Source organism: Lontra canadensis, unplaced genomic scaffold (assembly GCF_010015895.1).
Source record: "Lontra canadensis isolate GAN:19392208 unplaced genomic scaffold, GSC_riverotter_1.0 scaffold450, whole genome shotgun sequence".
Classification (NCBI taxonomy): domain Eukaryota; kingdom Metazoa; phylum Chordata; class Mammalia; order Carnivora; family Mustelidae; genus Lontra; species Lontra canadensis.
This window is the reverse complement of record NW_022631443.1, coordinates 26,499-54,341: the sequence shown is the minus strand read 5'-3', so window position 1 is coordinate 54,341 and position 27,843 is coordinate 26,499. Positions and strand designations below refer to the sequence as shown.

The window sequence follows — 27,843 nt, the reverse complement described above, 5'->3', positions numbered from 1 at the left end:
CGCCCGGGTAGCTGGTCTACGCCCACACCAGACCAGTAACCACTCAGAGCTTTTTGGAAGGTCATTTGGGGCAGGCAAAGCTAGTAGGATGAGAAGGTTGATCCAGAAAGACAAACACCGCCTTTTAAGAGCCTGCAAATTGTAATCAGGTGAGCCATCCTTGCCGCATCCTCTCCTAGTCTCCACTCAGAAATGTTGAGGTTTCTCTGGTTATTAAATCTCACCAATTACAGAAGACTTTTTGTTTGTTTGTTTGAGGGATGCAAGTCCTTCTTACTAGAAAAAAGTTTTAGGTTTAATTTTAGTCATTCCAAATAAGACTTTCTGACCAAACATGGCAGAACTCCCTCTGGCCCCCAGCCCCATTGGCCACAGGGCAACTTGAGTAGGCTGGGAGTTCTGGCTTCTCTGCCCTGTTCAGTCTCTGCCTTCATGCCTCCATTTACGCTTGGTCTGCTCACTGTCAGCTAAGAGACAGCTCTTGCAAAAGGGCAAAAAACAAATGACTCCTCCTACTCCTCTACCTTCTGTAATGTGATCAATTATAATCCCTGCACACATAAAGTTTCTTTTATAACTGGTCAATCAGGCTCCCCTGGTTTGTACAGGAAGGCAGAAAAGGGTATGAGACAGCCCTAACACCAAAGCTCTGGTGATGTCAGCCACCCAGAAAGGGTCAAGAAAGAGAAGGAGGGAGGAAAGTCCCCCAGAGTGACTGGGAAAGGAGTATAAAATGGGTCCATCTTGAATGAAAGTCTTCCTCTCTCCACTGCTTCCCCTCCCCCGGTTGAGTAGAGAAGGTAGTAAAAGTAAAGTTCCTTTTTTTTTTTTTTTTAATTGTTGTCTCCTCATGTTCAACTTTTACTCATGCTTTCAAATAGGTGGGTGCATTTTCTGTTTCTCCCAGGAGCTACTGTGACCCCATCCCTCCCATCTGCAGACAAGATTCCAACTCTGTCGATCCACACTGTCTCAGGCCTTTGGTTAACCAGAAAGACCATCATCAGTATATACTGATGCCAACAGTAGTCTGGGGCAGGGGGCTTTGCTCAAGTCTGAAAGCTTATATTATTCATTGATTCATTCACTCAACAGATATTTCATAACTGCCTGCTGTGACCTAGGCCCTATTCTAAGTACTGGGGACCAATGAGTTTCCTTCCTTCGTAAAGTAGATTTTCTAGTGGAGAAGATAGACATACAAAATAGGTACCTACTAATATGTATGTGCAAGTTTTGCGTGAGTAGAAAGATGTAAATCATAGTGTTTGTCGTCTAGGGGCTCATGGATTGGGGCAGACCCACAAGGAAACAATTACATGAGACCTAACAGAAGGAGAAAGAAGTTGCTTCGCACATATTATGGGGGGAGCCTGGGAGAGGAGTTTCAGGTGGAGGAGGATGGGAAAGCTTCTAAAAGCTGGTATTTTGAGCTGGGGCTTAAAGACAGGCTTGTACTTCCATAGGTGTACTGGAAAAAAAGAAGAGCTTAAGCAAAGGCCCTGAGGCAGAGAAAGATGGGTGGTCGTAGGGGTCTCCACAGGTTGCCTAAGGAAGCCAGACACAGCCTCTCATGACCAACACTTCAAGTTGCAGCAAAGCCCCTTGTCCCGGAGTGCTAGGCTCCAGGCTGGGACCAAGGCCATGCCCTCAGCACCAACTCCCCAGAGAAGTCCGGGAGCAGGGGACCATCAAAGCCCAACTTCCTTTTGGGTGTGCCTTCAGAGCTCTATAAGCTCCCACCCTCCCCTGTACACTCATGCCAACTCTGGTCCCTAAGATATAAAGGATTCTTGCAAAACAGGCAGCAGATCTATGCCTGTACCAGGCTCAAAGGTGCCTCGACATTTTCTCCTCTCCAATTTTAGGACCCTCAGGACTGCTCTGACTCCTAGATGAGAGGTGAGGACCAAAGCCCAGCGAGGCTCCCAGTGGTACCCGGTCAATGCCCAGAAATGATAGCAGCCCACAGTGACTCCTGAACTACCTCCTTTTGTCCTGTGTCCCCTTGGCAGATTATCCTAGTTGTCCCCCCCTTACCCCACCCCCATGCCTGGTGGCACAGACACTTAGCGATTTGCTCCTTAATTGTCCCCCAGCTAGGCTGCGCAGATGCCGCTCTTTAATCTCTCCTGATAAATGAATCACGCCGCTCCTTTAATCATATGTTCATATCCAAGCCAATTTGAATCAATTTGGCGGTGAGCGTGTTGCAAGAGATGCCATGACTGCTGCTCTCCCCTCCCGGCCCCAAGAGCCAGCCCGTCTGCTGTCCTCATCCTCCACAAAGAGCCCAGGAGGCCCATGGGAGGAAAGGATCTCCTACCTGAATGGTGGGGACTTTCAAAGTCAATCATTCATTCCTGTCCTCCAGGCTGGGCCCTGTGGGACTAGAGGGAGCCGGGTTCCCAAGGGCCTCCCACGTGGGAGAGAGGGGGCTGAATCCACAGCCTGCCTTCCTTGTCACTGAACAAAGGGCCCCACTGTCATCCTTGGAAGAAAGTGCTGCCTTAAATCTAACCATCATCCTTCTGTTCCCCTTTCATTTCCTCTGAGCTGGTTCTCAGGGAGGCTGAAACTCTTCCTCACCTTCTACATAGCAACACAATTCCAGCCCAGCCTATGGTCATTTGTCCTTGCCTGCTGCTGCTTCTGGCTGCCACCCCAGAAGCGGTGGGAGTCTATCTGTCTGGGGTTGGTTCCTGTCCAGCAGACCAGAGGCCCCTCCGCGTCCTCTTCGTGTCCTCTCGGTCCCACCCCGCAAGCTCTGCCAGTCCGGGAAGGCGCCCTCCCATTCGCTGGGAACCGTGTATTAGCATATTCATATCGCATTTGCATGACCGGGACCCCGCCCCCGCCTGAAGGGTCTTCCAGCACCTCCGCAGCTCCGGGAGGCCAAGGCCAGGAAGCCGCTGCCCGCCTCCAAATGTTCTTAGAGCAGTTGACGGGGGGCCCCGAGCCCATCGGCCTTGCCCTTCAAGGACCGTCTGCGTGAGGACCCGTCTCCTCCCTCAGCCCGACATACTGTTTTCCCGCCTCTTTGAGGGCTCTTGGAGGTCCTTGGCAGAAGCTGGGAATGAAGGGTGCCCTTTCCCCCCTGTCATTGTGAAACAGGGATGAGAAGGATGACAAAATCAACAACAATTCCCATTTTGCTGAGCATCTACTTATTATGTTCCCATTTGCTGAGCATTTACTATGTCTTCTAACCTTTGTCACAACCATGCAGTGTCCTGTCCTTGAGGCTCAAAGAGGGGATGTGTGTCCTAACAGCTTGGTTCTAGCAAAGGGCCAGGTGTCTCCCAGCAATTCTGGCCTTGTCAGGGGGAAAAGGGAGACGGGAGAGTCCCAGGAATCATTGTCAAGTTCCTCATCTTTAATCGCTGTGTGCCTGGTATTCAGCAAAGCTTGGCCTAAGTAAGGAAACACTTCTTGGCATTTGGAGGGAAATGTCAACCTTACATTTCTGTTGCTCCTTACAATTTTCAGAGCACCCTCCATACATTATCACATTCTGTGCTTCATGCATATGGTGCCAACAATATGAGTAACAGCTCCACATGGCCCGGAATGCATATATTAAGCTATATTTCCCTCAGTCTAATTTCATTACAGTATAACGGAAAAATCCAGACTGTTCTCTGGGATTGGATCTGGGAGGAGTGATTTCCAGACCAATAGTCATTTTGGAGTTAACAAGGACGCTAGATTTGTTTAGAAGGAATTTCACAGAGAAATTGAGTCTTTTGTAGTGTAAACCCCAGTGATGGGTCATAAACATGAGGGAGATTCCAAAAAGGATGTGTGCTTTGCAATTGAAGTCAGTGACATAAATGTCCCAGTGGAATACTTAAATGTGCAGATAGAATATGCTTTAGATATCAAAAGTCAGCAATGACAGTTTTACAAAAAACAAACAAACAAACAAACAAAAACAACTCAAAAAGGATATTAAGGTTCAACACCAGACAAATTCTATTTGAGGTGGCTTAAGACTCAAAGAGTTTCCACATTTTAATAAATTTTTATATGTTTTGTGCCACATCTATGATCTGACTAGGAAAAGAAGCAAATGGATTTCGGGAAAAGAGGACGCTAGGGAATTTGAAAGCAGAGAACCAAAAAAGGAGTTTAAAAACACACACACACATTCTGGTATGAGAAGGTGAGGCCAATAGCCATGGAAACATTATATCTCTGAAAGACAGATCAATGACTGGTAATCAGGCAAATGCAAAATTGTGTGCAGGGAAATAGGCCTTATGGCTCATATTTAGTCCTGGGGACAGACAGGTGGCAGTGGCAGGTTGGCACCTTTTCTTGAGGGCTGCTTCCATCCCCCATAGGAGTACTATCCTCGGGAGAGCAAGGAAGAGTTACACCAGTGAGTGGCACTGCCCTGGAAGTTTCTAGAAGCACAGAACTTGTGGCCAGCCTCTGAAAGCCCTAGAGCTCCTCTGTGGAAGCTGCTCTTTCTGGTAGGCCACATACTGAGCCAACAGGGCGAGACTGAATAACAGAAAATGAGCTTCTCCTCCCAGGAACTGGCAAAATAAGCCTAGAGAACCAACTAGAAAGTGAGTCAATTTTACAACTCTATGAATTGGTTCTTAAGAAGACATGTGCCTATGACAAAGGTACACGTGAAAACACAGATAAATAGATAAACCCCAGAAGGCACCTTAAAAATTAGAAATAGGTTGGGCGCCTGGGTGGCTCGGTTGGTTGAGCATCTGCCTTCCACTCAGGTCATGATCCTGGGGGGCCTGAGTTCAAGTCCCACAGAGGGCTCTCTGCTGGAGGAGGAGGGGGACTCTTTCTCCCTCTGCCCCTTCCCCCTGCTCCTGCATGTTCTTTCTCTCAAATAAATAAGTAAAATCTTTTAAAAAATTAGAATAGGTTTATTTGAGGATGTGGGTTATAGATGAAGTATCTCTACTTATAAAGTTTTCAGATCATTTTTCTTAAGTCCCTACAGATGTATGTCTGTGCCAAACACCAAAGAAAGCCCTAAATTGTCATATTAGTGTGATTTTAAAGAGTAGCTTCTTTCCCGGCATTTCACAGATAGAAATAGTAGCCGATGGTTGGGGGTGGGGGAAACCAATGTAGCAAAGCTTCTTAGAAACCGCTTAGATCCCTTGCTCCGGGAAAGCCGTTTTCAAAGCAGCAGGCATCTCTTGGCACGGCTGAGAGTAGAAGCTGGAAGAGGAGCAGATTGGAAGGTGGAACCTGAACAGGGTATTTAGGGGAGAGGAAGGGGGGGAGAGCATCTAGACGGTTCCCCTCCCCGTGCAGCCTGGAGCGCAGCAGGTGACAAGTTTTGGCAAGGAGACTCACACCCGCTTGTGGGTGAAGGGACTGGTGCAGTGGGGTGAGGAGAAGCCAGGAGTCCAAAGGTCATTTAGGATATGTGCGTCATGGTTGTATACCTTTTTTTTTTTTTTTTTTTTTTTTTTTTAAGATCTCTGCGGGTGGACGTGGTTCAGTGGCCGGATATTGTGCCGGGCGGATGGATTTGTGCTTCTCAGACCGGACTCCATCTAAGAAGATTTAGGCCCTGAAGGAAAAACTATGTTTGCTCTTTCAGAAAGTCAAGGGACTAGTGAGTTCTCTGAGAAGATGAGAAGGTAGAGGTATTAGAAAGGGCATGGCAGAAGATCCAGGAGGAGTTAGTCCCCTGGGACACATGAGTTTCCTCTCCCTCCCCGCCCCCACTCCTTGCTCCCCAGTAGAAATCAGCTACAAATCTCAGCTTGTTGGGAACAGATGGCCTTGGCTGACGAATAAGCCACCGCAGGCTGCTCCACCTGTTCTCAGGCTGGAATAATCAGCTCGAGACAAACATCGGCGCTGAAATAACTCATGGCAGCGGGTGATGCGCGGGCACAGATTCCAAAAATCTTTTAAATAGACCCCCTCCACGTCTCCCCCCTCCCCAGCCCCTGGAGGCCATCAGGGAAAGGTAATGGAGCGGAGAAGACAGATCGAAGCCCCCCTAAAGCGAGCCTGATACTGAACCGGTGGTGCTGCTGGGTGGAGGTGGCGGTGGGGACCTGGGCAGGGCTGAGTTCCGCATGGGAGGGGCACGGGGGTGGGGGGGGTCTCATTCACCTGCGCTGGGCAGGAAGTTATCTCGGAAGAGCACGTGGAGAACGTGCGAATTGTTGGTCCATGTCAGGGACAAATGGGAGGCCATCAACCAGTCGTGGATAGTAGAGAACTGAAAATTTGGGATTCATTTGAATTGTTCATTAAAGGAGTGATATGCAAATGAGACCGAGTTACAGAGACTCTCTTGGCAGCTCAGACAGCTCTGCCAGCAGCCCTTGAGAGTGGGTGCCTGGGTGCCCAGTCTTCTGTGGGTTTGTGTTGCCTCCCCTCACCTCCTTGATGAAGTCAGCTGGGCTAATGTTCACTGACAGAGGCAGATGAGCCCATCGGGGGAGTGACAGCGCAGGGAAGCAGTGGTGACGGCGGTTGGGGACGTGGGGGTGCCCTCTGAGATGCCCGTCCAGCTCCTGTGGAGTCAATCAGGAGAAGGCGGGAACTGAGATTGAAGTGAAGCTGACTTCTTGCTCCGGGTGCCTCAGGCAGGTGGCTCCCCTTGGTCCAGCAACCAACCCCACTCCCCCACGCCCACCCCCCACCCCGACACTCCCCACCCCCGCACCTTGGGGCACAGAGCATGGGAATTCAGAAGCTGTGCTGACTAGAGAAGAAGCCTGAGAGCCCTTGCACACCCCCCATCCCCAACTTCATCCCTAATTACCAGGTACCATTTCCCCCAAGTGGTTTCTGCTGCTCTGCCTGTGGCCAGGACCCTCACCTATCATTTAGCGTCCAGTTGTGCTCACAGAGGTGTCATGGTGTCCCCTTTCCTGCTGAATGCCTGGCTGGGTGGTTCTTATCCTGGTGCATATAGAAAACACTCAAGGACCGGGTGTCTGGGTGGCTCAGTCCATTAAGTCTCAGACTCTTGATTTCTGCCCAGATCATGATCTCAGGGTGGAGAGACAGAGCCCCATATTGGGCTCTGCACTGAGCATGGCACCTTCTTATTCTCTCTCTCCCTCTGCCCCCTCCCCCACCCTGCTCAGACTCTCTCTTCCTCATTCTTTCTCTAAAAGAGAAAGGAAGGAAGGAAGGAAGGGAGAGATGGAGGGAGGGGAGGAGGGAGACAGGCTCAAGGAGCTCCCTTTATTATGTTTTGTACACAAGTAAAAAGAATAATATAATGAACTTCTTTGTCTATCAAGCAGTTTCAACTGTTAGCAACATTGAGCAAATCTTGTTTCATCTACCCCCCCACCCACTTTCCCGTTCCCTTCACTCGGTGATTTTTGAAGTAGATCCCAGGTAGGCTATCACTTCGTTAGGAAATACTTTAGTGTCTATCCCTCAAAGAAAAGAAAATTACTCTAGGGATGCCTGGGTGGCTCAGTTGGTCAAGCGGCCGGCTCTTGATTTGGGGTCCGGTGGTGATCTCAGGGTCCTGGGATCGAGCCCCACGTCATGCTCTGTGCTCAGTGAGGAGTCTGCTTGAGGACTTTCCTTCTCCCCCTCTGCCCCTTCCCTGGCTCACACTTTCTCTTATCTTAAATAAATTAATTTTTTAAAAAGACTTTAAAAAAATGTAATCACAATACTCTTACCATACCTAAATAAATTATCAATAACTTCCTAATACCAAATAGCCAATGTTTAGATTTCTCTGATTTTATTTTACATATTAATAATTATACATCTTTTAATATATAATTGTGTGTGTGTGTGTGTGTGTGTGTGTGTAACTTTAAAAGTATGTCCAGGGGTGCCTGGGTGGCTCAGTGGGTTAAAGCCTCTGCCTTCGGCTCAGGTCATGATTCCAGGGTCCTGGGATCCAGCCCCACATCGGGCTCTCTGCTCTGCGGGGAGCCTGCTTCCTCCTCTCTCTCTCTCTGCCTGCCTCTCTGCCTACTTGTGATCTCTTTCTGTCAAATAAATAAATAAAAATCTTAAAAAAATTTGTTAAAAAAATAAAATTAAAATATGTCCAAATTAGGATCCAAACAACACTGAGGAGCTTTTAAAAAAAATACTGTGCTGGGCGCCTGGGTGGCTCAGTGGGTTAAGGCCTCTGCCTTCGGCTCGGGTCATGGTCCCAGGGTCCTGGGATCGAGGCCCGCATCGGGCTTTCTGCTCAGCGGGGAGCCTGCTTCCTCCTCTCTGACTGCCTCTCCACCTGCTTGTGATCTCTCTGTCAAATAACTAAATAAAATCTTAAAAAAAAAAAAATACTGTGCTTAAGGGCCTTCTTATTCAGGGATTCCAATTTAATTGGTCTTGAGTGGGTCCCAAGCATCATATTTCTTTGCTCCCTGAGTAATGTTACTGTGCGGCCAGGGTTGAGAAATGATCTACCTTTCCCCCCACTCATTTCCTACCAACTCCTCCTTGCCTCGGCTTTTAATATCTCAGCCTGCCTCTAGCCGGTCCCCGGGGCAGGTCCCAGGGCATGTGACACTCCCATGCCTACCCAGAGGCATGGAGGGCTGCCCACCTTCTCCAGCCTTCACCTTCAGAGGGGCTCGAACTCTCTGTGGACACAGGCCTTCTTTTCCCTGACAAATTCACGTATCATGTATGTCTTCCCTTAGTATGCCTGGTGCCGGTTCTTACCTTGCAAGCGTAGTAGATTTTGGAGGGGGGGAGGGTGAAAATAGCAAAATTCCAGCCTCAGGAAAAAGTGAGAACTTCCCTGGGGGCTGTACTCATTTGGCTGCTCCTGTGGTTCAACACCACAATGGAACTGAGCAAGGGGCACGTCAGGAGCTTCGCAGCAGATGCGAGGGAAACCGGGGATTGAATGGGACTTGAACCCAGCGCACATTTCGGGACATCTAAGAAACGTCTCCTTCCGGAAGATGTCGGCCCCAGGAGACTTTTAGAGAATTACACCCGGGTCCCTAGCTCACAGCCCGTAGCTGCTGCTTCTGTTCTTCCCCTACCCTTCCACTCCGCCTGCCTTTTGGACTCATTCCTCCCTCCTGTGTCCCCCACTCCATGCCTCACTGAATGTTGGTGAAACAAATCTAGTCTAAAATAATGAGCAATCAACTACCCTGATGCTTGGGGCAGGCTGGGCAGGGGCTGGGGGGAAGGGGTAGGGAGCTGAATCATTTATAAAGCTTAATAAAGATGCAGATGAGCATGCCGACTAGGAGCCCCAGAGCTGGGCTTATTCATTATTCAAAGTTATGCAAATGCCACTGGGTCCTGCCCATTAGAATCCTGCCCCTGGTCTCTGCATTTCTCCGTGCTTGACAGATCCAGCCCACCTTGTGCCTCCCCTTCGCCCCACCCCCACCCCCACTGCCAGCCCCAGATGCTTACATTTGCCCCGCCATTGGCCTGGATCCAGAAACCCATTTCAGACCCTACCTCAAGGGTTCTAAAAATCCCAGATCTCCTCTCCAGCCAGAAGTCTTCCCGAGGTTTATGGGGAGGCTCTGGCCTTCAGGAAAGCCTCCATAAGCCCAGATGGAAGGGCTTCTCGCTGTTAAAGATTTCCAAGGAAAGGACCCTAAGAATACTTAGGTACCTTTGTTAGTGTCTCACTAATCTATTTAGTGGCAGAGATTCCCTGCAGTCTAACCCAGATCCCTCTTGTTGCCCTGGAAGCCCACCATTGAAAGACAATATCTCATAAGTAAATACTCTTTTTTTTTTTTTAAGATTTTTTTTTTTTAATTTTACATACAGAGATCACAAATAGGCAGAGAGGCAGGCAGAGAGAGAAGGAGGGGAAGCAGGCTCCCCGCCGAGCAGAGAGCCCGATGTGGGGCTCAATCCCAGGACCCCGGGATCATGACCCAAGCCAAAGGCAGAGGCTTTAACCCACTGAGCCACCCAGGCACCCCGCAAATTCTCTTTCATCACCTTTCTGGGAAGTAAAAGTCAAGTATCAAGTCACCCTCACTTACAGTCTCCAGACTAACTCGTCCTTGTTGCTTCCCGTTACCTTTTTAGACAGTTGAACCTCCTGCTTCCCGTTACCTTTTTAGACAGTTGATCCTCCTCCATCCAAGTCATACTCACACTCCTTAACCTCTTAAGCCCGTCCCGGGATACCAGACTCCCGCAAGTACTCGAGCACTACCTACACGTTACCCCCTCTTTTCAGGGCCATGATTACTGACTTGTGCTCCTCAGCCGCCTAGGTCTTAGGACTCCAATTCTTTCCTCTGACTCTGGCCCCTCCGCGCCAGTCTTTCCCTTTCCCCATATCCCTCTTTAGCTTTTCAGTTTGGTGAAGCTGAGAGATGAAGAATTGGGTCAGAGTCTCAATGGCATCGATTGCTTCTGCTTTCCCTTCTTTTCTGGACTGGCTTTCTTCCCTCCCCACCCCCCAACCTATTTTTAGCCTGCCTCTGTTTTCCTTAGTCTGGTTGGCAACCATGCCGGCCTCTTTCCCTTCTCTGCCCTTATCTCTCCCCTGCAGCCTGTGCAGACCCTAGCTGCCCTTCCAGAGGTCTCTCATTGCCCACCCGATGCGCTGTGATTTTCCTCCATCTTGAAGATATGTAGGGTCTGCCTGAAAGGGGTGCCTGGCTACAGGGGGGGAGGGCAGGAGGGAAGCAGGGAGATAATGTTGGTGGGTCTGTTTTAGCAAATGCTTTAGTGGTTCTAAACCCCTCTGGTTGTCTCCCTACCCCCACCCCTGCCTTCTTCAGTGGCATTTCCTCTCCTCTGTCCCTATATCCCCTCTTTGCCTCTAGGACCCCACCCCAGCATCAGTAAGAAATGCTCTTGGCCATTCCAGACCAATTTCCTCTGGCTTTGGGGACAGGCAGCCTCCCTGGAGGTCCTCACCTGCCTTCTTGGCCTGCATATTACCAGTTTCTTCTCCAGTTCCTTTTTGTCTCCACTCCTCGCCCTGACCTCATCAATCCCACATACACACACCCCTTCCCACCCCCACCCGCCCCCGCTGCACCCCTCCCCGGCATTCGGGTTTCTAGGACACACCAGTTTGGGCAGGGCTTGTGTCAGCATCCCCCACTTGTCCTTTCTCAGCCTCTTCTAGACATTGGTCCCCTCCTTTACTGTCACCAGCAAGCTGAATAAGACTGGATATTTTGGAAGGGGAGCTGCAGCTGGCTGGGGGAGGAGGGCCATACTGGGAGAAGCAGAGGCAAAGGGAACTACGGGCAGGAAGCCGTTGAATGAGAGGGAGAGGTTCCCAACACCCTTTCTCCCCAATTTTGCCAGCCTTAAAGATGGCACGTTCCTCCGATGATCTCTGTAACCCCATTTATCTCTCTCTTGGTAATAACACAATACCTCGCTTTACAGCTGACCACATTCTCCTACACATATCCCGATCTCCTCATGGTGTGCTCCCTCTCTTCCAGGGGTTGCTCCAATGCCCATCCCTACTGAGTGTCCCCCGCCCAGACGACCATCACCCCATCACCCCGATCACCACTGTGGCAGAGGGCACCCCTCCCCCAGCATCCTCTGTCTTCCCTGCCCTGCTCTTTTTCCCAACACACTTGTCACCTTCCACATTAGGATATCATTTACTCATACATATTGTTTATGTCTTTTCACTGGACTGGGTGAACACCACAAGAGCAAAATTTTGTTCACAGGTACATCCACAATGCTTAGTACAGTCCCCACCACACTGCGGAATTTCAATAAATATTTGTGGATGGGATAAATGATCTCATTCGATCCCCACACACTCTTGTAAAGTTAGTCCGTATTATTATTCCCATTTTTTTTATGGTGGTAAAACATACAAAACATGAAATGTATGATTTTAATCATTTTTAAGTGTAACAGTTCCATGGCATTAAGTGCACTCTCTCTCTCTCTCTTAAAGATTTATTTATTTATTATTGGGTGGGGGGTGTGCAGAAGGCAGGGAGAGAGAGGTTTTTTTTTTTTAAGATTTTATTTATTATTTATTTGGCACAGAGAGAGAGAGAGATCACAAGTAGGCAGAGAGGCAGGCAGAGGGCGAGGGGGATGCAGGCTCCCTTTTGAGCAGAGAGCTCCATGTAGGGCTGGATCCCAGGACCCAGGGACCATGACCTGAGCTGAACGCAGAGGCTTAACCCACTGAGCCACCCAGGTGCCCCAAGGGAGAGAGAGTCTTAAGCAGACTCCCCGCTGGACATGAGCCAGACTCCAGAGATCATCTCATGACCCTGAGATCACATCCCTGAGATCACAACCTGAGCCGAAACTGAGTCAGACGCGTAACTGACTCAACCATCCAGGCACCCCTAAGTACCCTCCCTTAGGTAGTAAGTACCCTCAAACCATGTTTGTGATGTGATTAAAACATGGTGGTGTGGGAGGCGCCTGGGTGGCTCAGTCATTAACGGTTCAGGTCATGATCCCAGGGTCCTGGGGTGGAGCCCCACATCAGACTCCCTGCTCCACGGGAAGCCTGCTTCTCCCTCTCCCACTCCCCTTGCTTGTGTTCCCTCTCTCACTGTGTCTCTCTCTGTTAAATAAATAAATAAAATCTTTTTTAAAATTATTTTTTAAAAATGGTGTGAAACTGATGTGGGAAATAAAGGCAGAAGAAAAATTATTACATATCCTTACTATCTACAGCCCATTGACAAGTCCTGGAAACAGGCTAGGGACATTCCTCTACGGCCTCAGCTGCCTGGATGTTAATACCTTGCTAAAGGCAAAAGGCAATCTTAGCCCAACCCTCCAGGATCCTGTAAGTCTTCTTTAACATATAAAAATTCCTTTGGAAACTTCCTTTATCTCTACCCACCCCACCCCAAGACACATGTTGACAATCATCCCCCAAGCATAGGAACCACAGATATACATCTGAAGGGTCTCATGACTGAGGGTTTACTAAACAGTAATAAATGAACTTTTCCCAACAAGAGCTAGACCCCTCAAGATCCAGGAAACTGGGGCGCCTGGGTGGCTCAATGGTTTAAGCCTCTGCCTTCGGCTCAGGTCATGATCCCAGGGTCCTGGGATCAAGCTTCGCATCAGGCTCTCTGCTCATTGGGGAGCCTGCTTCCCCCCCGCCTCTCTCTGCCTACTTGTCAAATAAATAAATAAAATCTTTAAAAAAAAAAAAAATCCAGGATACCTCGTTTCCAAAATACCTGGGAGGCTTACGCTGTCCCTAACCCCCTCCCAACTTGAAAGTACATAATCTGCCAGTCCTCACGACCCCAGCACAGCTTTCTGCCCACGGGTCCTGTCCCCGTGCCTTTTTTTTTTTTTTTTTTTTTTTTTTTTGGCAGACAGAGATCACAGTTAGAGAGGCAGGCAGAGAGAGAGAGGGAGAAGCAGGCTTCCCGCTGAGCAGAGAGCCTGATGTGGGGCTCAATCCCAGGACTCTGGGATCATGACCTGAGCCGAAGGCAGAGGCTTTAACCCACTGAGCCACCCAGGCACCCCTGTCCCCGTGCTTTAATAAAACCACATTTCGGCACCAAACACATCTCAAGAATTCTATCTTGGCCGTCAGTTTGGAACCCTAACCTCTTTCCCACATCATCCAAACCATCACCACCATCCATCGGCCGAACGTCTTTATCTTCCCAAACTGAAACCCTATGTCCATTAAACACTAATGTCTCCTGCATCCCCTCTCCCCAGCCCCTGCAGGCAACCACTCCACCTCCCATTCTTCTGCATCTGATTGCTGTCAGTGGAACCCTCCAGGGTCTGTCCTTTTGTGTCTGGCTTATTTCACTTAGCGGCATGTCTGCAAGGCTCATCCACATTGTGGCGCATTATTCCGACTTTACAGATGTGATTAGTCCCATTTTGTGGAGGCTGAGGTTCGGGGAGCCTCTGAGAGCACCCAAGATGCAGAGCCGGCAGGGGGCTGGGGACGCTGTCTGGCTTTTAAAATGCCCTGGAGAAATCAGGTCGGATCTGTGTGCCTAGGCCTATGAGGCAATTCCCTCTGTGTTGTCTTTCCTTTGGGAATATTTTTACTCCTACTCCCATTTCCCACTCTTCCCCCTCAGGGCTGCCTTCTCACATTTCTGCCCCAACTGGTTGCAGGGTTTTTCCTTTTCCTCCCCGGAGCAGGCAAGCTCTCAGGTCAAACCAACCTGGTCTGGAGATGCTCCCACTGGGGTCTCAGCCCAGCACACATCCCCCAAGTCCAGGTTTCCACCCCTCACCCCCCTCCCACCCACCCTGGGGTCGTTATGAGCCTGTTCCCTTCCAAAGTAATTAGTGCAAGGAGGCCAGCCGACTCGGTGCTAATGCCGTTTCATTAAGTGGGAGCAATCCTAATGATAATAAAATGGCACATTTAACATTCAAACATTGAACAGGGTTTCTAAGCGAGTGTGTCTCTCTCTTCCTTTCTGGTATAACAGCTCCATCTTCATAAGGACCTGACAATACACCCTAATGAGAGACTGGGGAGCTAAGTGTCTTTACAGAGTCAGAGAGAGGATGAGAACCAGACAAAAGATCCAGGGAAAGAGAGTGCAGGGCACTGAGGGGATAAAGATCCCAAGAATTCTTGGGGTTATGGACTTTGGCGCTGATTTAGACAACAAGAGTCTCTAAAAGGTAAGGTCGCATGAAGAAGAAAGCCCACCGCAGACTTGAATGCAATGCAGCTCTTCATTTCTTGCTTTTCCAACACGTTTTTTTCAACAAACATTCACTGCGCACCCAAGGTGAGCCAGATTTGTGGGGCTGGGGTTGTGATGAAGGGTGGCTCTAGTTTTAGGAAAAGGAACTCCAAGGGCAGTAGCGATCTACAAATCATTTTATTTACCCTCCCCTGGGCTGCTTCAGTTAAACCACCCCAAGTTTATAAACGTTTCATGGAAGACAATTATAACAACTGCTTGGGTTCCCTGAGCCCATCCCTGGGCATCCTCCTTATTGAGACATCCATTTCAAAGGTCCTTGTTACTTGGTGATGATAGAATATCTGGTTGACCTTCTGGAAGCAAGAAAGTAGTGGGATGGGGAGCTGGCCAGAGAAAGAAGGTCGATTCAATCATCCGCTGTTGACAGGGGACTCAAGAGAGGCAAGGGAACAGGCTGTCATTTAATAGCGAGAGGTTAAAGCTGGCCAGGGGTCAAATGTGGGCTTTACACAGGCCAGGGAAGCGGCTCATTCGAAAAGGTGTCAAGTCATAGGATGGTGTTAATTTCATGCTTAATTCATACAGGATCTTCCCCACAACAGGGGAGAGCTTGAATCCATGTCCTACGGAAAGGAGAGAAGGTGAGATCAGGCATCCTCAAGGACAACGGCCTAGATGTCTACCACCCTCTCCCTAAATTGGGCTAACTTTCTTCTTGGTCCACATCCAACGTGGGAAGTTGCCTCCCACCAGAAGTACCTCTTCTTCTCTGTCTGCCCACCCAGCCCCTTTGTACACTCAAGTCTAGGCCTTGGCCAGCCCAGAGCGTAGAAGACGCCATTTTGCCTGACAGTGAGATAGGTGGGCTTTGAGGCACATCCTGCCCCACTCAGGCTCACCAGAGAATCCAGCACCAATGACAATGTTGTCATACTTCGGGTGGCGATCAAGAACAAAGTGCTCATCGGGGGTGTTCTAGAAAGAAACAATCACACTGGTGTCCTTCGAGGAGAGAAGGAGAAGGAAGAACTGCAGGTTCGGGGGGAGGGGAAGAGGCTGGGTTGCTTTCCAGAAAGAATGGGAACGGGGCACGGGAATGCGTTCTGCATGCCAGCGCCCCCTCCAGGGACGACAGTCTTTCTCATTTGTCCATCTGCCTCTCCGCTCATCCAGGGCTATGAACCCAGTAGGTGCTCAGTGAATGCATGTAAACTAACTTTAGCCAAGACGCCTCGGGCCCTGGTGACATCTGTCTCTTCTCTTCATCCCTACGGCCTGTTCAACTAGAACATCTTGCCAAAAAATCTTTTAGAGCTCTTCTGGGAAACGTCGCGAGGGGCTGCCAGGCATAAGCCTAGTCTGCTAATGAAAAGGAATATGAAAACCTCTCATGGGCCCTCTCTGATATGGAGGGGAACCAAACCCATGGAAAGAAGTCATTCGTTTCAAGTCACTTACCAGGTCAGGGGTCAAACAGCAGCAAGCCCGAGCTGTGCAGGGTCTGTCTCCTTCCCCTGTTCCCAGGGCCCGGGAAGGGGCTGGGCCTGGCCAGGCTGCCCACACCCTTACCGTATACAGGCAGCGCTCCACAATGGCAGGTTTGGGCTCTAGGTCAGGTAAGTGATCTCTAACAAAGTGGCTCAGAATGTGGATGTCTTGGGTGTCTGAGAATGCTTCGGGGCAGTCCCGCTCCTCAGGATCTGCATTGTTGCCGTGGTGATAGCAGACCTAGCTCCCAATCAGAGCAGTGTGAGCAGTGGCAAGGGTCCGGGCCTTCCTGAACACCCACCCAGCCCAGGGGGCAGGCTCGTGCACAGAGTGCTCCCATCCATCATCCCAGCCATCCCCAGCCCTGACAGGTGCCGTTTGTTGCCACAGGAGGTTCCCTTGGCTGTTCCTTCTACACTCCCCCCCCCACCCCACCCACAGCCCCATGTTTGCCAAGGAAGGGTTCCCTTTGTTGGGCCTCCGGACAGCTTGAGGGGTGGGGTGTCTTGCATTGCAAATAAAGAATAGGGAAGTGTTCTCCGCTCCTGCTGCTGGGGGATCCCTGGAATCTGTTCAAAGGGGAGTTAGAGCAGCTGCCCCAAATCTGAGGGTCGGGGGTGGGTAGGTCCTACTAGCCCCCTCTGGGCCTTTCTGCTCACCTTCATCAGCCCTGGGTACTCTCCGGAAGGCAGCCCATAGATGTGGTGGGGAGCCAGGCTGAGGCCCAGCCCCAGGAAGCAAGGAAAGGCCTGGGACACACCATAGCTTCCAGGAACCTTCTCTCTCCAGTAACACACATTGATCCGCAGGGTCTTGAAGTAGAAAGAGGAAGTGGGAGATGAAGGGGGAAAGCCATGAAACTGTCCAGACGGTGAGAACAGTTTCTTCTGAGGTCCTATAGCTCTTGAATACAAGCCTGGATGCCCCCCCTTAACCTGTCTATCCTGTTTTACCCAATTCTCACATCCGTGGTCTGTTCCATTTTAATATGAGACATAAAGATCTCCACATCTCTGTCTCTTCCCCCAGACTTAGTCTCCCATAACTACACTCAGCCCTATTTCTCTCTCCAGCACTTATTAATGCCTCAGATTTAGTGAGTTCCTGAGGGCTTTCTATTGATTTGATCATCTAATTCTCCAACAGCCCTGTCCCCATTTTACATGTTATAAAACTGAGGCTCTTGAGGGGAATTAATCAGCCCATGTTCGTCCACTAGCAAGTAGCAGTTCCGGGACTCAAGCTTGAGTCCACCAGACTCCCAGGCATCTTCTCTTAGGCACCAATTCTCGGGCTTCCAGCAACCCCTTACCCGGAGGGGCAGCTCAATTCCCAGGGGACGGAGGAGCCGGTTGGTCCAAGGACCCGCTGTGATGATCAAGCTTCTGGCTTGGTAGCTCCTGGAAGTACTTCTCACTGTGATGGGTTGCCCTGGTTTTATCTCCTCCACCTTCTCTCCATCATGCACTAGGCCTCCGAGACGCTGAATTGCATCCTGAAAGGGCAGCGGCAGGGATGGGCAAATGAGTTAGCTCTCTGTATGGTTCACCCTGGTGAACAAGAGAGTCCCTCAACTTCGGGAGGAACAGAGAGCACAGACTCCAGACCTCCTGTCCCATAGTGACAAGGCCTAGCAGCATATATAAAGTGCCTTGCCCAAAAGGTCCAGAATAAACCCAACAGGGTGAAGGCCCTCGTCAGCCACACCTTGCCCCAAATATTGTACGTATTACCTGGAGGGCTCTGAGGGCCTTGTCTGCATAGAGAACCCCTCCAGACTTGTCCAAGAGCCCCACTTCTCCCCTGGCCAACCGAACATTGGGGAAACATTGCTTTAGTTCCTCAGCCGAGAGACACTGGTGTTCCACCCCCTGTCGAGACAAAGTGGCCTGGATGGTTTTTAATTCTGAATTCTCCTTCATTCCCAGCAGCAGTAGCCCAGTCTGCCTGTAATAAATAAATAAATAAAGGCATATGGGTGAGGGTATGAGTCAGGGCCCTGGGCCATTCGCTCTCATTCTTCAGCAAGGGTCCCATCAAGGGACCCTGTGCAAAGAACTGGTAAAGTCAGGGTACCTGGCTGGCTCAGTCAGTGGAGCATGGAGCCTACTGCATAAGATTAAAAAAAAAAAAAATGGGGGCACCTGGGTGGCTCAGTTGGTTGGGCATCCAACTCTTGGTTTAGGTCCACGTCATGATCTCATGGGTCATGGATCAAGCCCATGTGGGGCTCCAAGCTCAGCGGTGAATCTGCTGAGATTCTCTCCCTCTGTCCCTCCCCCTGCTCATGCTCACGCAAGCTCTCTCTCTTTCAAATAAATACATAAATCTTAAAAATATATATTTAAGGGGCGCCTGGGTGACTCAGTCGTTAAGCATCTGCCTTCGGCTCAGGTCATGATCCCAACGTCCTGGGATCGAACCCCGCATTGGGCTCCCTGCTCAATGGAAAGCCTGCTTCTCCCTCTCCCACTCCCCCTGCTTGTGTTCCCTCTCTCTGCCCAGTAAGTAAATAAAATCTTTAAATATATATACATATGTATATATATTTATATGTTTATAAAATAAAAAGAACTGGTAAAGTCAGCTCAATGCTGTCATTAGGGTCACATTCAGTATTCCTGAGCTGGCTGCCTGCCCATTCCCAAGTCTGCCCCTGGCTCTCACTATTGGTTTGCTTGTCCCTCCATCCTCTCAGGATCCATCCCGCCCTGGAGGGCAGACATCGGAAATCCTCTTTATGCTGCAGCTAGAAAGTGGTAGGTGTTTCTTCCTCTTCCTCCATCCCCTGGCCCACTCACTATTCTGATCTCGATTCTTTTTTTTTTTTTTTTAAAGATTTTATTTATTTGGGACAGACAGTATACACATGAGAAGCGGGGAGGGAAGTGGGAGAGGGAGCTTGATCCCAGGACCCAGGGACCATGACCCTATCCGAAGGCAGACGCCCAACCTACTGATCCACCCAGGTGCCCCTGATCTTGATTCTTTATCCTCTTTCCCCCTCCTCCACCGCCCTGCTCTTTCTTTTCCTGTGGCCCTTTTCCCCTCATATCATGTTCTGTCCCTTGCTGCGCATCTCTCAGGTCCCCCTCTGAGGCTGTCTGTTTCCTGGAAAGGCTCCTGGGGGATCAGAGGCTCTGGGTCCTGTCTGGGCAGACGCCTCCTGATGTTTGGGTTGCATACTGCTCCAGGCCCCAGATTCCTCTGTAATGCATGCCGGCTGGCCTATCGGTGCTCCCGCCCTGACCCTGGGACACAGGGACCAGGCATGGGCCATTTTTTAAGTTGCCACAATGCCTGGGCATGGCTCCTCACATTAAGTGGGCTGACCCTGCAAAGCTCAGTGAGATCCCACCGAAATGCAGACAGCACCCTCTTGCAGAAACACCAGGAGGTGGTCTCTGAGGGTTCCAGCAGAGGGCTCGATCCCAGTGATTCTATGGTTTTGTTCCTCCCTCTACTTCCCTTTCTGCTTCTTACTCTCTAGGGGAGTGAACGCTGTTTTTCTTTAATATTTCCCGTCTCTCTGTCGCGAGAGACCAGAGCCGATCTATACGTTCGGTGGGAACGGATCTGAACAATGTAAGGGTCACTTCAGCCCTTGGGACCAGTGCCGCAGTCCCTTTCCCTTTCAGCAGCTGCGGTGACCAGCATCGGCCTGGTACATCCCCCAGGTACTGTGTATAAAGCTCGTAATAGCCTATAATGGAGTCTCATGGATATTACATGCTTCCAAATCCCACATTATCTGGTTGGGGGGGATTAAAGAGAAGATTGGGAGGGGTTAGGGACACAGCGGGCCCTGGGGCTGGTGTCAGTACACAGAGGCGCGCAGCGTGCCCAATCCATTCGCCATGGCCCCCGCCTACCCGGCATTGAGCACCAGCAAAAAGAATTGAGCGCCTCTGCCTCTTCAAAGCTTTGCAGAAGGAAGATGCTGTTGAATCCCCGCTAGCCAACAGGGGCCTTTCCCCATGGCCCCCCAAAGGACTTCAGATTGGTTCTCAGGTAATGAAAACTTGCCTAGGACACTCCTCTCAGTCAGGTAAAGGGAATCATTAAGAAGTCACGCAAGTGTATGACCCTGAGTCCTTTTTACTGGATGCTGTTGGGGCTGGATGGGATTCTGGGGAAGATGGGCTTAACCCTCACCTTAGCAGTTACCCAGTCAGATCCCTGGCTCAGGAATCTCAGAGCAGCCTATCCCAACCCCTGCCTGCAGTATACCCACCATGGTCTCCCACATACCCTACAGTTTAGCTCCTTCCCTTCCACCCTTCCTCCCTTCCTCTCTCCCTCCCTCCCTTCCTTCCTTCTTTCCTTGAAGTCCGAACTCCTCTTACAGGAAGGTGCTGTATGGGGAAAACAAACTCAGGCCAAGACAACAGACCAATCTGTCGAATTCTGAAATGCTGAGTGATGTTCTAATTCCCAAGCCGTCCCATGGTGTATGAAGCCGGAGCTCCCATCCCCGGGAGTAATCAGTGAGATGATTCTGCCGGTGAATGTAATTGTGCCGATTGTAATCATTTTGCTCCAGCTCTCTGCCCCTGTGGCATTTATTTCTTAGCCCAGATATTGATCTAACAGTGGGAAATTTTCCATCTGAATTTGTGATGCTGGACCCTCCCCTAGTCCGAAGACGCGTTTGGGAAATTTTCATTTTCCGTGGATCACAGCTGAGCTATTTGGCCTGAGGGAAACCGTGCACTGCTGGAGAAATGCCTCGGATTGGAGAGAGATTTTTGACCATTATGAGCAAATCGGAAATAAATGTAAAACACTGCCTGCGAATGCAAAGGCCTGTCATTATGGGAGATAGGTGAGAGGCTCCTGTGGGAAATGCTTCGAGAATTGGAAATCAGTCAGTCAAAACCGGGATCAGAGAATGGGCCTTTTCTCCCCAGTATGAAGATAGATGACTTCCATGGGCAGATTGAAAATCATTTAAGTGCTTATTTTCTTAATGGCTTTTCCTAGATCCCAATAAACAGACCGCTCATTCTGCACCAATTTCTCACCCCTGTGCTCTGGGCCTCCCTCCTCTCTTTTTCGACTCAGACCTAGGCTACAAAAGTTTGGGAGGAGAGGAATGAGAAGAGATAAGGCCATCGCAAAAAAAAAAAAAAAAAAAAGGAAGAAGAAGAAGAAGAAAGGTCCAGGAGATGCCTGGTCAGGGCTGGCCTAGAAAGAAGCTCCTTGAAGAAAGACTGGGTTGTCAGGGACCCTGGAAAGAGCGCAGCTCCCAGCACGCCGTCAGCTGAGCACAGAGAATGAGGTATGAGCTGTGCCTTCCCCCAGTCCTAGCTGGATCCAACACGAGGAAGAGGTAATCGAAGAATCCTCCCAAGGACCTTGTTGACTCCTCTAGCCGACTAAGCCTCGGACGTGATGTAAGGAGCTGGTGATCAGGGATTTCCATCTGTTACTACAGCAGGACCGGAGGCCGAATGGAGAAGGGAGCCACTGGGAGGGGCACAGAGCTCTCCCTGCACCTGCCACCTCCCATCCCCGGCTCCCACTTCCCCCTCCGGGGGTTAAAAAATGCCAGTCAAGCAGGCTCCCAGAGTCACCTTGGGGAAGAGACTCAGTAATGGCTGCTGTCTTTGTTGGTTTTGGAGGAGCTCTTGGCTTTCATCTTCGCTCAGTGGGCCGAGGTGGAATTGGTTAACAAAGACTGCTCCGGGGAGGGGATGTGGCTGACAAGCCAGACACTTCACAGACACAGGAAGCAGCAGCTGCGGAGGGGGCCCGCCAGGTTCTGCCAGCAGCTGTATTGCCTACGGCTGTGATCTTGTCTGATATTGTCAGCTAAGCAGGGGCAGCCTGGGTCAGGAGCTAGATATTAGGACTCAAAGGGAGAAGGCGGGGCAAGCGAGAGAAGGGCCCCAGAGCTGGGATTTGCTGGTGGTATCAGGGTCCCGGCTGTACACATCACAAAACACTCAGACCTTGTGATCTCACACACGGGTCGTCTGTACCCGGCATCTATGCAAATATCCTGAGCCCACCCAGGTTGAGTATGCCACTGTCACTGAAAGAGTCAGAACAGAATATAAAGAATCGGACAGCTGCCTTAGTGACCAACGCCCGAAGATACTTGTTTGTTTGTTTGTTATCACCATCAAATAGCCTTAAGAAAATACACTCGTATCTATCAGTTAGATTATGATGTTGTGCTCGTTCTCCCAGCAGCACCTAGGAGAATAAGAACCAGGAAGATGATGAATCATTTAGAAAATAAGAATCAAGAACAAAAGCCAGAAATGGGAAGTATCCATTCTGTGTTCCTGAGTCAAAGAACCAAATAAATGAGTGTGCCCGTGTAAATCTGATTAGCCACGAGAAAGGACTTGATAATGATAATGGTAATAATAATAATAATAATAATGGCAACGCCTAGCCCCCTGTTGAGCTTGGAAGATTTTCCAAAGCACATTCACTTTACTCTTCATTTTTCATAACTGGGAAGGTAAGGCATCAGAATGGTCTTTCCAGAGGGTCTACGATATGTTCCTGGCTTTAAATATACATTAGCAGTCTTTCGACCCGGGATGATTTAGACATCAGTTTGTTGAACAGAGGGGACGGACAAGGTCACCAGTCTGAAGTATCTTCTAAACCAGCCAGCAGACTATGACCCAGGAACCAGATCAGGTCTACCACCTATTCTTGTTTGTCATATAAGCCAAGATGATTTTTATATTTTTTAATGGTTGATTTAAAAAGAATATTTCGCGACACGAAAAGTGAATGAAATTTCAGCATCCACAAATAAAGTTTTATTGGCACACACCTATGCTCATTTATTTACGCATCATCGGGGGCTGCTTCCCCACTACAATGGCAGCATTGGGTAACTGGCAGAGTTGAACAGTTACAAAAGAGACCATATGGCCTGCGAAGTCTAAAATACTATGTGGCCATTCTGGAAAAAGTCCGCCAAGCCCTATTCGACACTAAGAATAGGGCTTGCGATTTGCACTAACAGGTTAAGACCCTCACGGCTCGGTAGCAACCCTTTCATAGGTTATGGGGAGAATTAAGTGAGTTAACATTTAGAGTTTGGTTTTTTTTTTAAGATTTTGTTTATTTATTTGACAGATTACAAGTAGGCAGAGAGGCAGGCAGAGAGAGAGGGAAGCAGACTCCCCACTGAGCAGAGAGCCTGATGCGGGGCTTGATCCCAGGACCCCCGATATCATAATCTGAGCCAAAGGCAGAGGCTTAACCCACTGAGCCACCCAGGCGCCCCGTCCTGAGCACTTTTAAAACAGCCTTAGTTTCTTATCACGAGCGCTAAATACGGGATGATGGCGGTGATGGTGATGACGAAGGACTGGTCAATACCACTCGAAGCCCTTCACAGGCTCATCCTCACCATAGTCCCATGAAATCCGCACCCCTCCTTTACAGGTGAGAACGCTGAGTCTCACAGAGGTTAAACAGCTTGCTCCAAACCACACACCTAAATGTGTCAGAGCTGACATGTAGAGCTAGGTCCACCGGGTCCCACAGCCCCTCCAAATTCCTGTCCTCCTGCCAAGAAGAGGACGGTGAGATGAGAATCTCCTACCCAAGCGTTCCTTTCCCTCGTTCCAGCCGCCATTCTCCTTGATGTCCATAGTTGCTGCATCCCACCTGTCTCCCTTTGCCCTTCTTCCTCCCTGTGCGATGGAGATAGGATACAGCTGGTGCAAAATAGGTAGAACGAGCTGCCATTTATCGAAAGGGGCTAGGCTCTATGCCAAGTACTTCACGAGAGTGTTGTTTAAGGGTCACCTGGGTGGCTCCGTTGGTTAAGCCTCTGACTCTTGATTTCAGCTCAGGTCGTGATCTCAGGGTTGTGACATCAAGCCCCACAACTGCTCATCTGGGCGTGGAGCCTGCTTAATAGTGTCTCTCTTCCTCGCCCTCTGCCCCTCCCCACTCCTTCTCTTAAAGAAAAAGTCTCATTTAATCTTCCACAAAGCCTTGTGAAATAAAAATGAGGCACAGAGAAGTACACAAAATTTTCCAATGTCACGCAGCCAGTAAGAGGTAGAGCACAAAGTCAAGTTCAAGTCCGTTCTCCAGAATCATGTCCCCTCTGAAAGATTCCAGAGACTCTCCTAACATCATTTCTTAGTTACTTCCTTGTCTGCTGGGGAGAAGGGTGCCCTCCAAGGCCTCACCACCTCCTTTAGTAGCCGAAACTCAGCAGTATTCACAGATGGCTGACAGAGAGGGGTCGTTTAGACGGGCCACCCTTCAGTGAGACATGCTCCTTTATTTGGGTGCTGGGCGCATTAGCTGCCTCTGGAATAAATCTGTAATTAGCTGTCCTAGCTGTATTTGCATAATGGATTTCACTTTGTTCTTAAGTTAATGGTGTTTTTGCAACAGAACAGTAACCTCTTGGTTCCTGGCCATTAAAATAACTGCCACCCTCTAGGATAGAGCTGTGGTTTTGTAGAAAGTTCGGTTAAGAGCCACAGCGAAGGTGGGAAGGGATGTGGGGCGGGTGGGTTAAAGCTCTCTATGGGCCGTGGATTGTCTGCTTTCTTCCCCATGAGTGTTTGAAAGGTCAGTGGAGGTTGTGGGCGGGGGTTGTGGGGAGCAGAGGAATCTTAAGGGTTAGAGAGCCACAGGGACAGCAGAGATCCCTAGCAAGCAATGGGGTCTGAAGAGGAGACCTACAGGGAGAGGCATTCAGAGAAAATGAGTGGATTATAGGGGTCGCTCTAGGGGAGGGGACCCGGTTATGCTATTAGCAGGAATATAAAGAATGAAGATGGCAGCCTCTTCCTTTATTTCAACCGCTTCCCTAAAAGAGTCTCAGATGACTACACAGAGATGCAGAGGCAAACCCCAGCTCTGGGTATCTGCTCCCAGTGTCTTTTCAGTTGTCTTCCCCACACACCCTCTGCTGGCCTTGGACACATGCTGGGAACCCACTGCTGGAACTCAGAGGGTGGCAGGAGCCAGCTGGACTCACCGACAGGGCGATCAGGATAGTGAGGAGAACGTTCCCACGTGTCTGGCATGTCCCTAGACCCTGTGTCCCTCCACTGCACTTCCGGTGTTCATGGCCCTGCCCCCTCACCTACTCAAAGCACCTCCAGGCCCTGGGTCCCACAATTCAAGCAATTCCCCCACCTGCCAACCTGTGTAACTGGGTCCCAGCCTCACGCTCCAGCTGGGCCCATATCTGGTAGCACTCATCCATCATCTGGGTGTAAAAGTCTTCGGGGTACGCCCTCCGGATTATCCGGCTCTGCCCATGGGAGCTTCCTCGGGAGTGTGGTAGAAAAAACTGGAAATGGAGAACAAGAGAGACAACTGAACCTGTTACCTCTTGCACGCGGTCCCTTCCCCCACTTAGGAGCTAGCTCCTCGTGTGTTGTCAGGCAGGAGCACTTATTCTTTAAATATTTCCATACAGTCTCCCTTTACGTCCAAGTTACTGATCTGGCCAACAGCATAGATGTTCTCAGTAGCTTAACTCAGCTTCCCTTTTGGTAACATTACTCACTTCCCTAAGTCCCTCTGTTAGTTAGTCTTTGGTCATGCTGTTGCAACCCCTCCCCACTTGGTCTCATGGAGAAGCATAATTGGTTTTTTAAAGATTTTATTTTTTCATGAGAGACGGGGCCTAGGAATGGGGGGTGTGCAGAGGGAGAAGCAGACTCAGGGAGCCCGATGCGGACCTCGATCCCAAGACCCTGGGATCATGACGTGAGCTGAAGACAGACGCTTAACCGACCGAGCCACCCAGGCGCCTGAGAAGCATAACCAGAAAGAAACTTTGAGATCATTCCAGTCTAGCCCCTTCTCGTTTTTTTTTTTCCCAAAAATTTTATTTAAATTCTAGTTAGTTAACATATGGTGTAATATCGCATATGAGTGAAATCATATGGTATTTGTCTTTCTCTGACTAATTTATTTCACTTAGCATGATACACTCTGGTTCCATCCCCATCACTGCAAATGGCAAAAGTTCCATTTTTTTGATAGCTGAGTAATATTCCATTGTATATATATACCACATCTTCTTTATCCATTCATCTGTCGATGGACACTTGGGCTCTTTCCGTAGTTTGACTATTGTTGATCATGCTACTCTAAACGGGGATGCATGTACATTTTCAGACGAGATTGGGCGCGTTCAGGGTGGTATGGCCATAGACTCATGTACATTTTCAAATCTGTATTTTTATACCCTTTGGGCCAATACCTAGGGGAGCAATTGCTGGATTGTAGGGTAGCTCTATTTTTAACTTTTTGAGGAAACTCCAGGCTGTTTTCCATAACTCCCTTCATTTTCTGGACAAGGAAGCTGATGATTTTTCTCTGTGGGTTCTGATCACTTGGGACAAGGGAATCACCTTGGGATTTAGCAAAAGATGGAGAGTTTCCTGCAAGGTTAGACCAGGAATCCCTTAGGCTTTCTGAAAACCGAGAGAGAAACAAAAAAGGTTTCTAACCAGCCCAGTTCATTACCAAGAAGAGTGAACCAAAAGCCACCTGGATAGCTGTAGGCAGGATGGGAGGATAGAAGCCTTTGGAAAGTGGTCTGTGTGGACCTGCCCTGGGAAGGACCCTGGAGATACAGAGCTCCCTTACCCCCAACATGTACAGTGATCACGGAAGAATAGACTGCATGGGGTCACCTTCTCTATAATGACAAATAAGACCTACTTATTCCTGGTGTATCAAACAATAAGGCTGCTATCAACCAGAGGTAGCGGGGGGAGGGGGGGAACAGAAGGCTCTGCTGGGTTCCAAGGTGTGAGGCCAGGAACACCCAGGGAGGAATCCTACCTCTTAGGCTGACAAATCAGCTTTTCCCTCTGGGCAAAATTATTTTTACTTAAGGTAACCCAAAGCAGAACGGATTATTTTTCTGAGCTGGATCAAACATTTTGGCACAGAAGAGACTGAGTGGCAGGAAGGAAGAGAATAGGACCTGGGATACTTCTTGATCAAGGGCAGGAACCAGGAGGCAGGAAAAGGAGGAAATGTGCCTGGAAACCCAATGTGGGTCTTAGGGAGGGTGGAACACTCTTTGCATTGTCATGAAACACACCAGGCAGCAAAGCTGCAAATTGCACAAAATTTGACAGTCAGACCCTTTGGCCTCACCCCAAAGCCTGCTGGCTCTGGAAACTTCTCGCTAGAGGAGGAGGGAGAGACAGTCCCTAAAGTGGGGAGTGCAGAGGGGACACAGTACCTGCTCCAGCAGGATGACCCTCTTCCCGTGTTTGGCCAGGTGGTATGCTGTGAAGCAGCCTTGGATGCCTGCCCCTATCACAATGGCATCACAGAGATCTTTCTGAGCAGCCATGATGCCCGCTTAGCCCTACAGCTACAAAGCCCACACACAAAGGAGAAAGCAAGCAAAAGTAAGCTCTGGGCTAAAGGAGGAGGAGTAGGGCAAAGTCCAGCCTGACCAGCATTCCCACAATCCCCTGGGGCTGTGTCCTTCTACCCTGCTCCTCCCTCCAGGCAAAGCCTATTTTAGGGCTCAGCCCCCACCTCCCCCGCAGAGCGGGACTGGGTAGTCAGATTTCCGAGGTTTAGCCCAGCTCAGCTGCCGGCCTCACCCTTGTATCCCCCTAGCTTTCTATTCTTGGCTCAATTATTGTCATGCAAATGGATCCTTCCTATGCCACCTTCCTGTCTCATTATGATCTTTGTCTCTGGGACTTCGGCCCTGGAATTTCAATGCCTCCTAGACCAAGCTGGGCACCGGGAATGCTGCCTCCCCCTG

General features: G+C 49.7%; 1 protein-coding gene across 1 annotated transcript; it reads right to left on the bottom strand.

The window, feature by feature from the left end:
- Nucleotides 1-14,648: 14,648 nt before the first annotated feature.
- On the bottom strand, nt 14,649-27,493 carry LOC116863009 (peroxisomal sarcosine oxidase). Its single transcript, XM_032850480.1, has 8 exons — nt 27,304-27,493; nt 25,238-25,386; nt 17,822-18,035; nt 17,401-17,583; nt 16,748-16,900; nt 16,170-16,328; nt 15,500-15,575; nt 14,649-15,223 (listed from the first exon to the last, which is right to left on the bottom strand). Exons 1-8 carry the CDS (start codon nt 27,415-27,417, stop codon nt 15,093-15,095), a joined length of 1,179 nt encoding a protein of 392 aa, XP_032706371.1. The 5' UTR covers nt 27,418-27,493; the 3' UTR covers nt 14,649-15,092.
- Between the last annotated feature and the right edge of the window lie 350 nt (nt 27,494-27,843).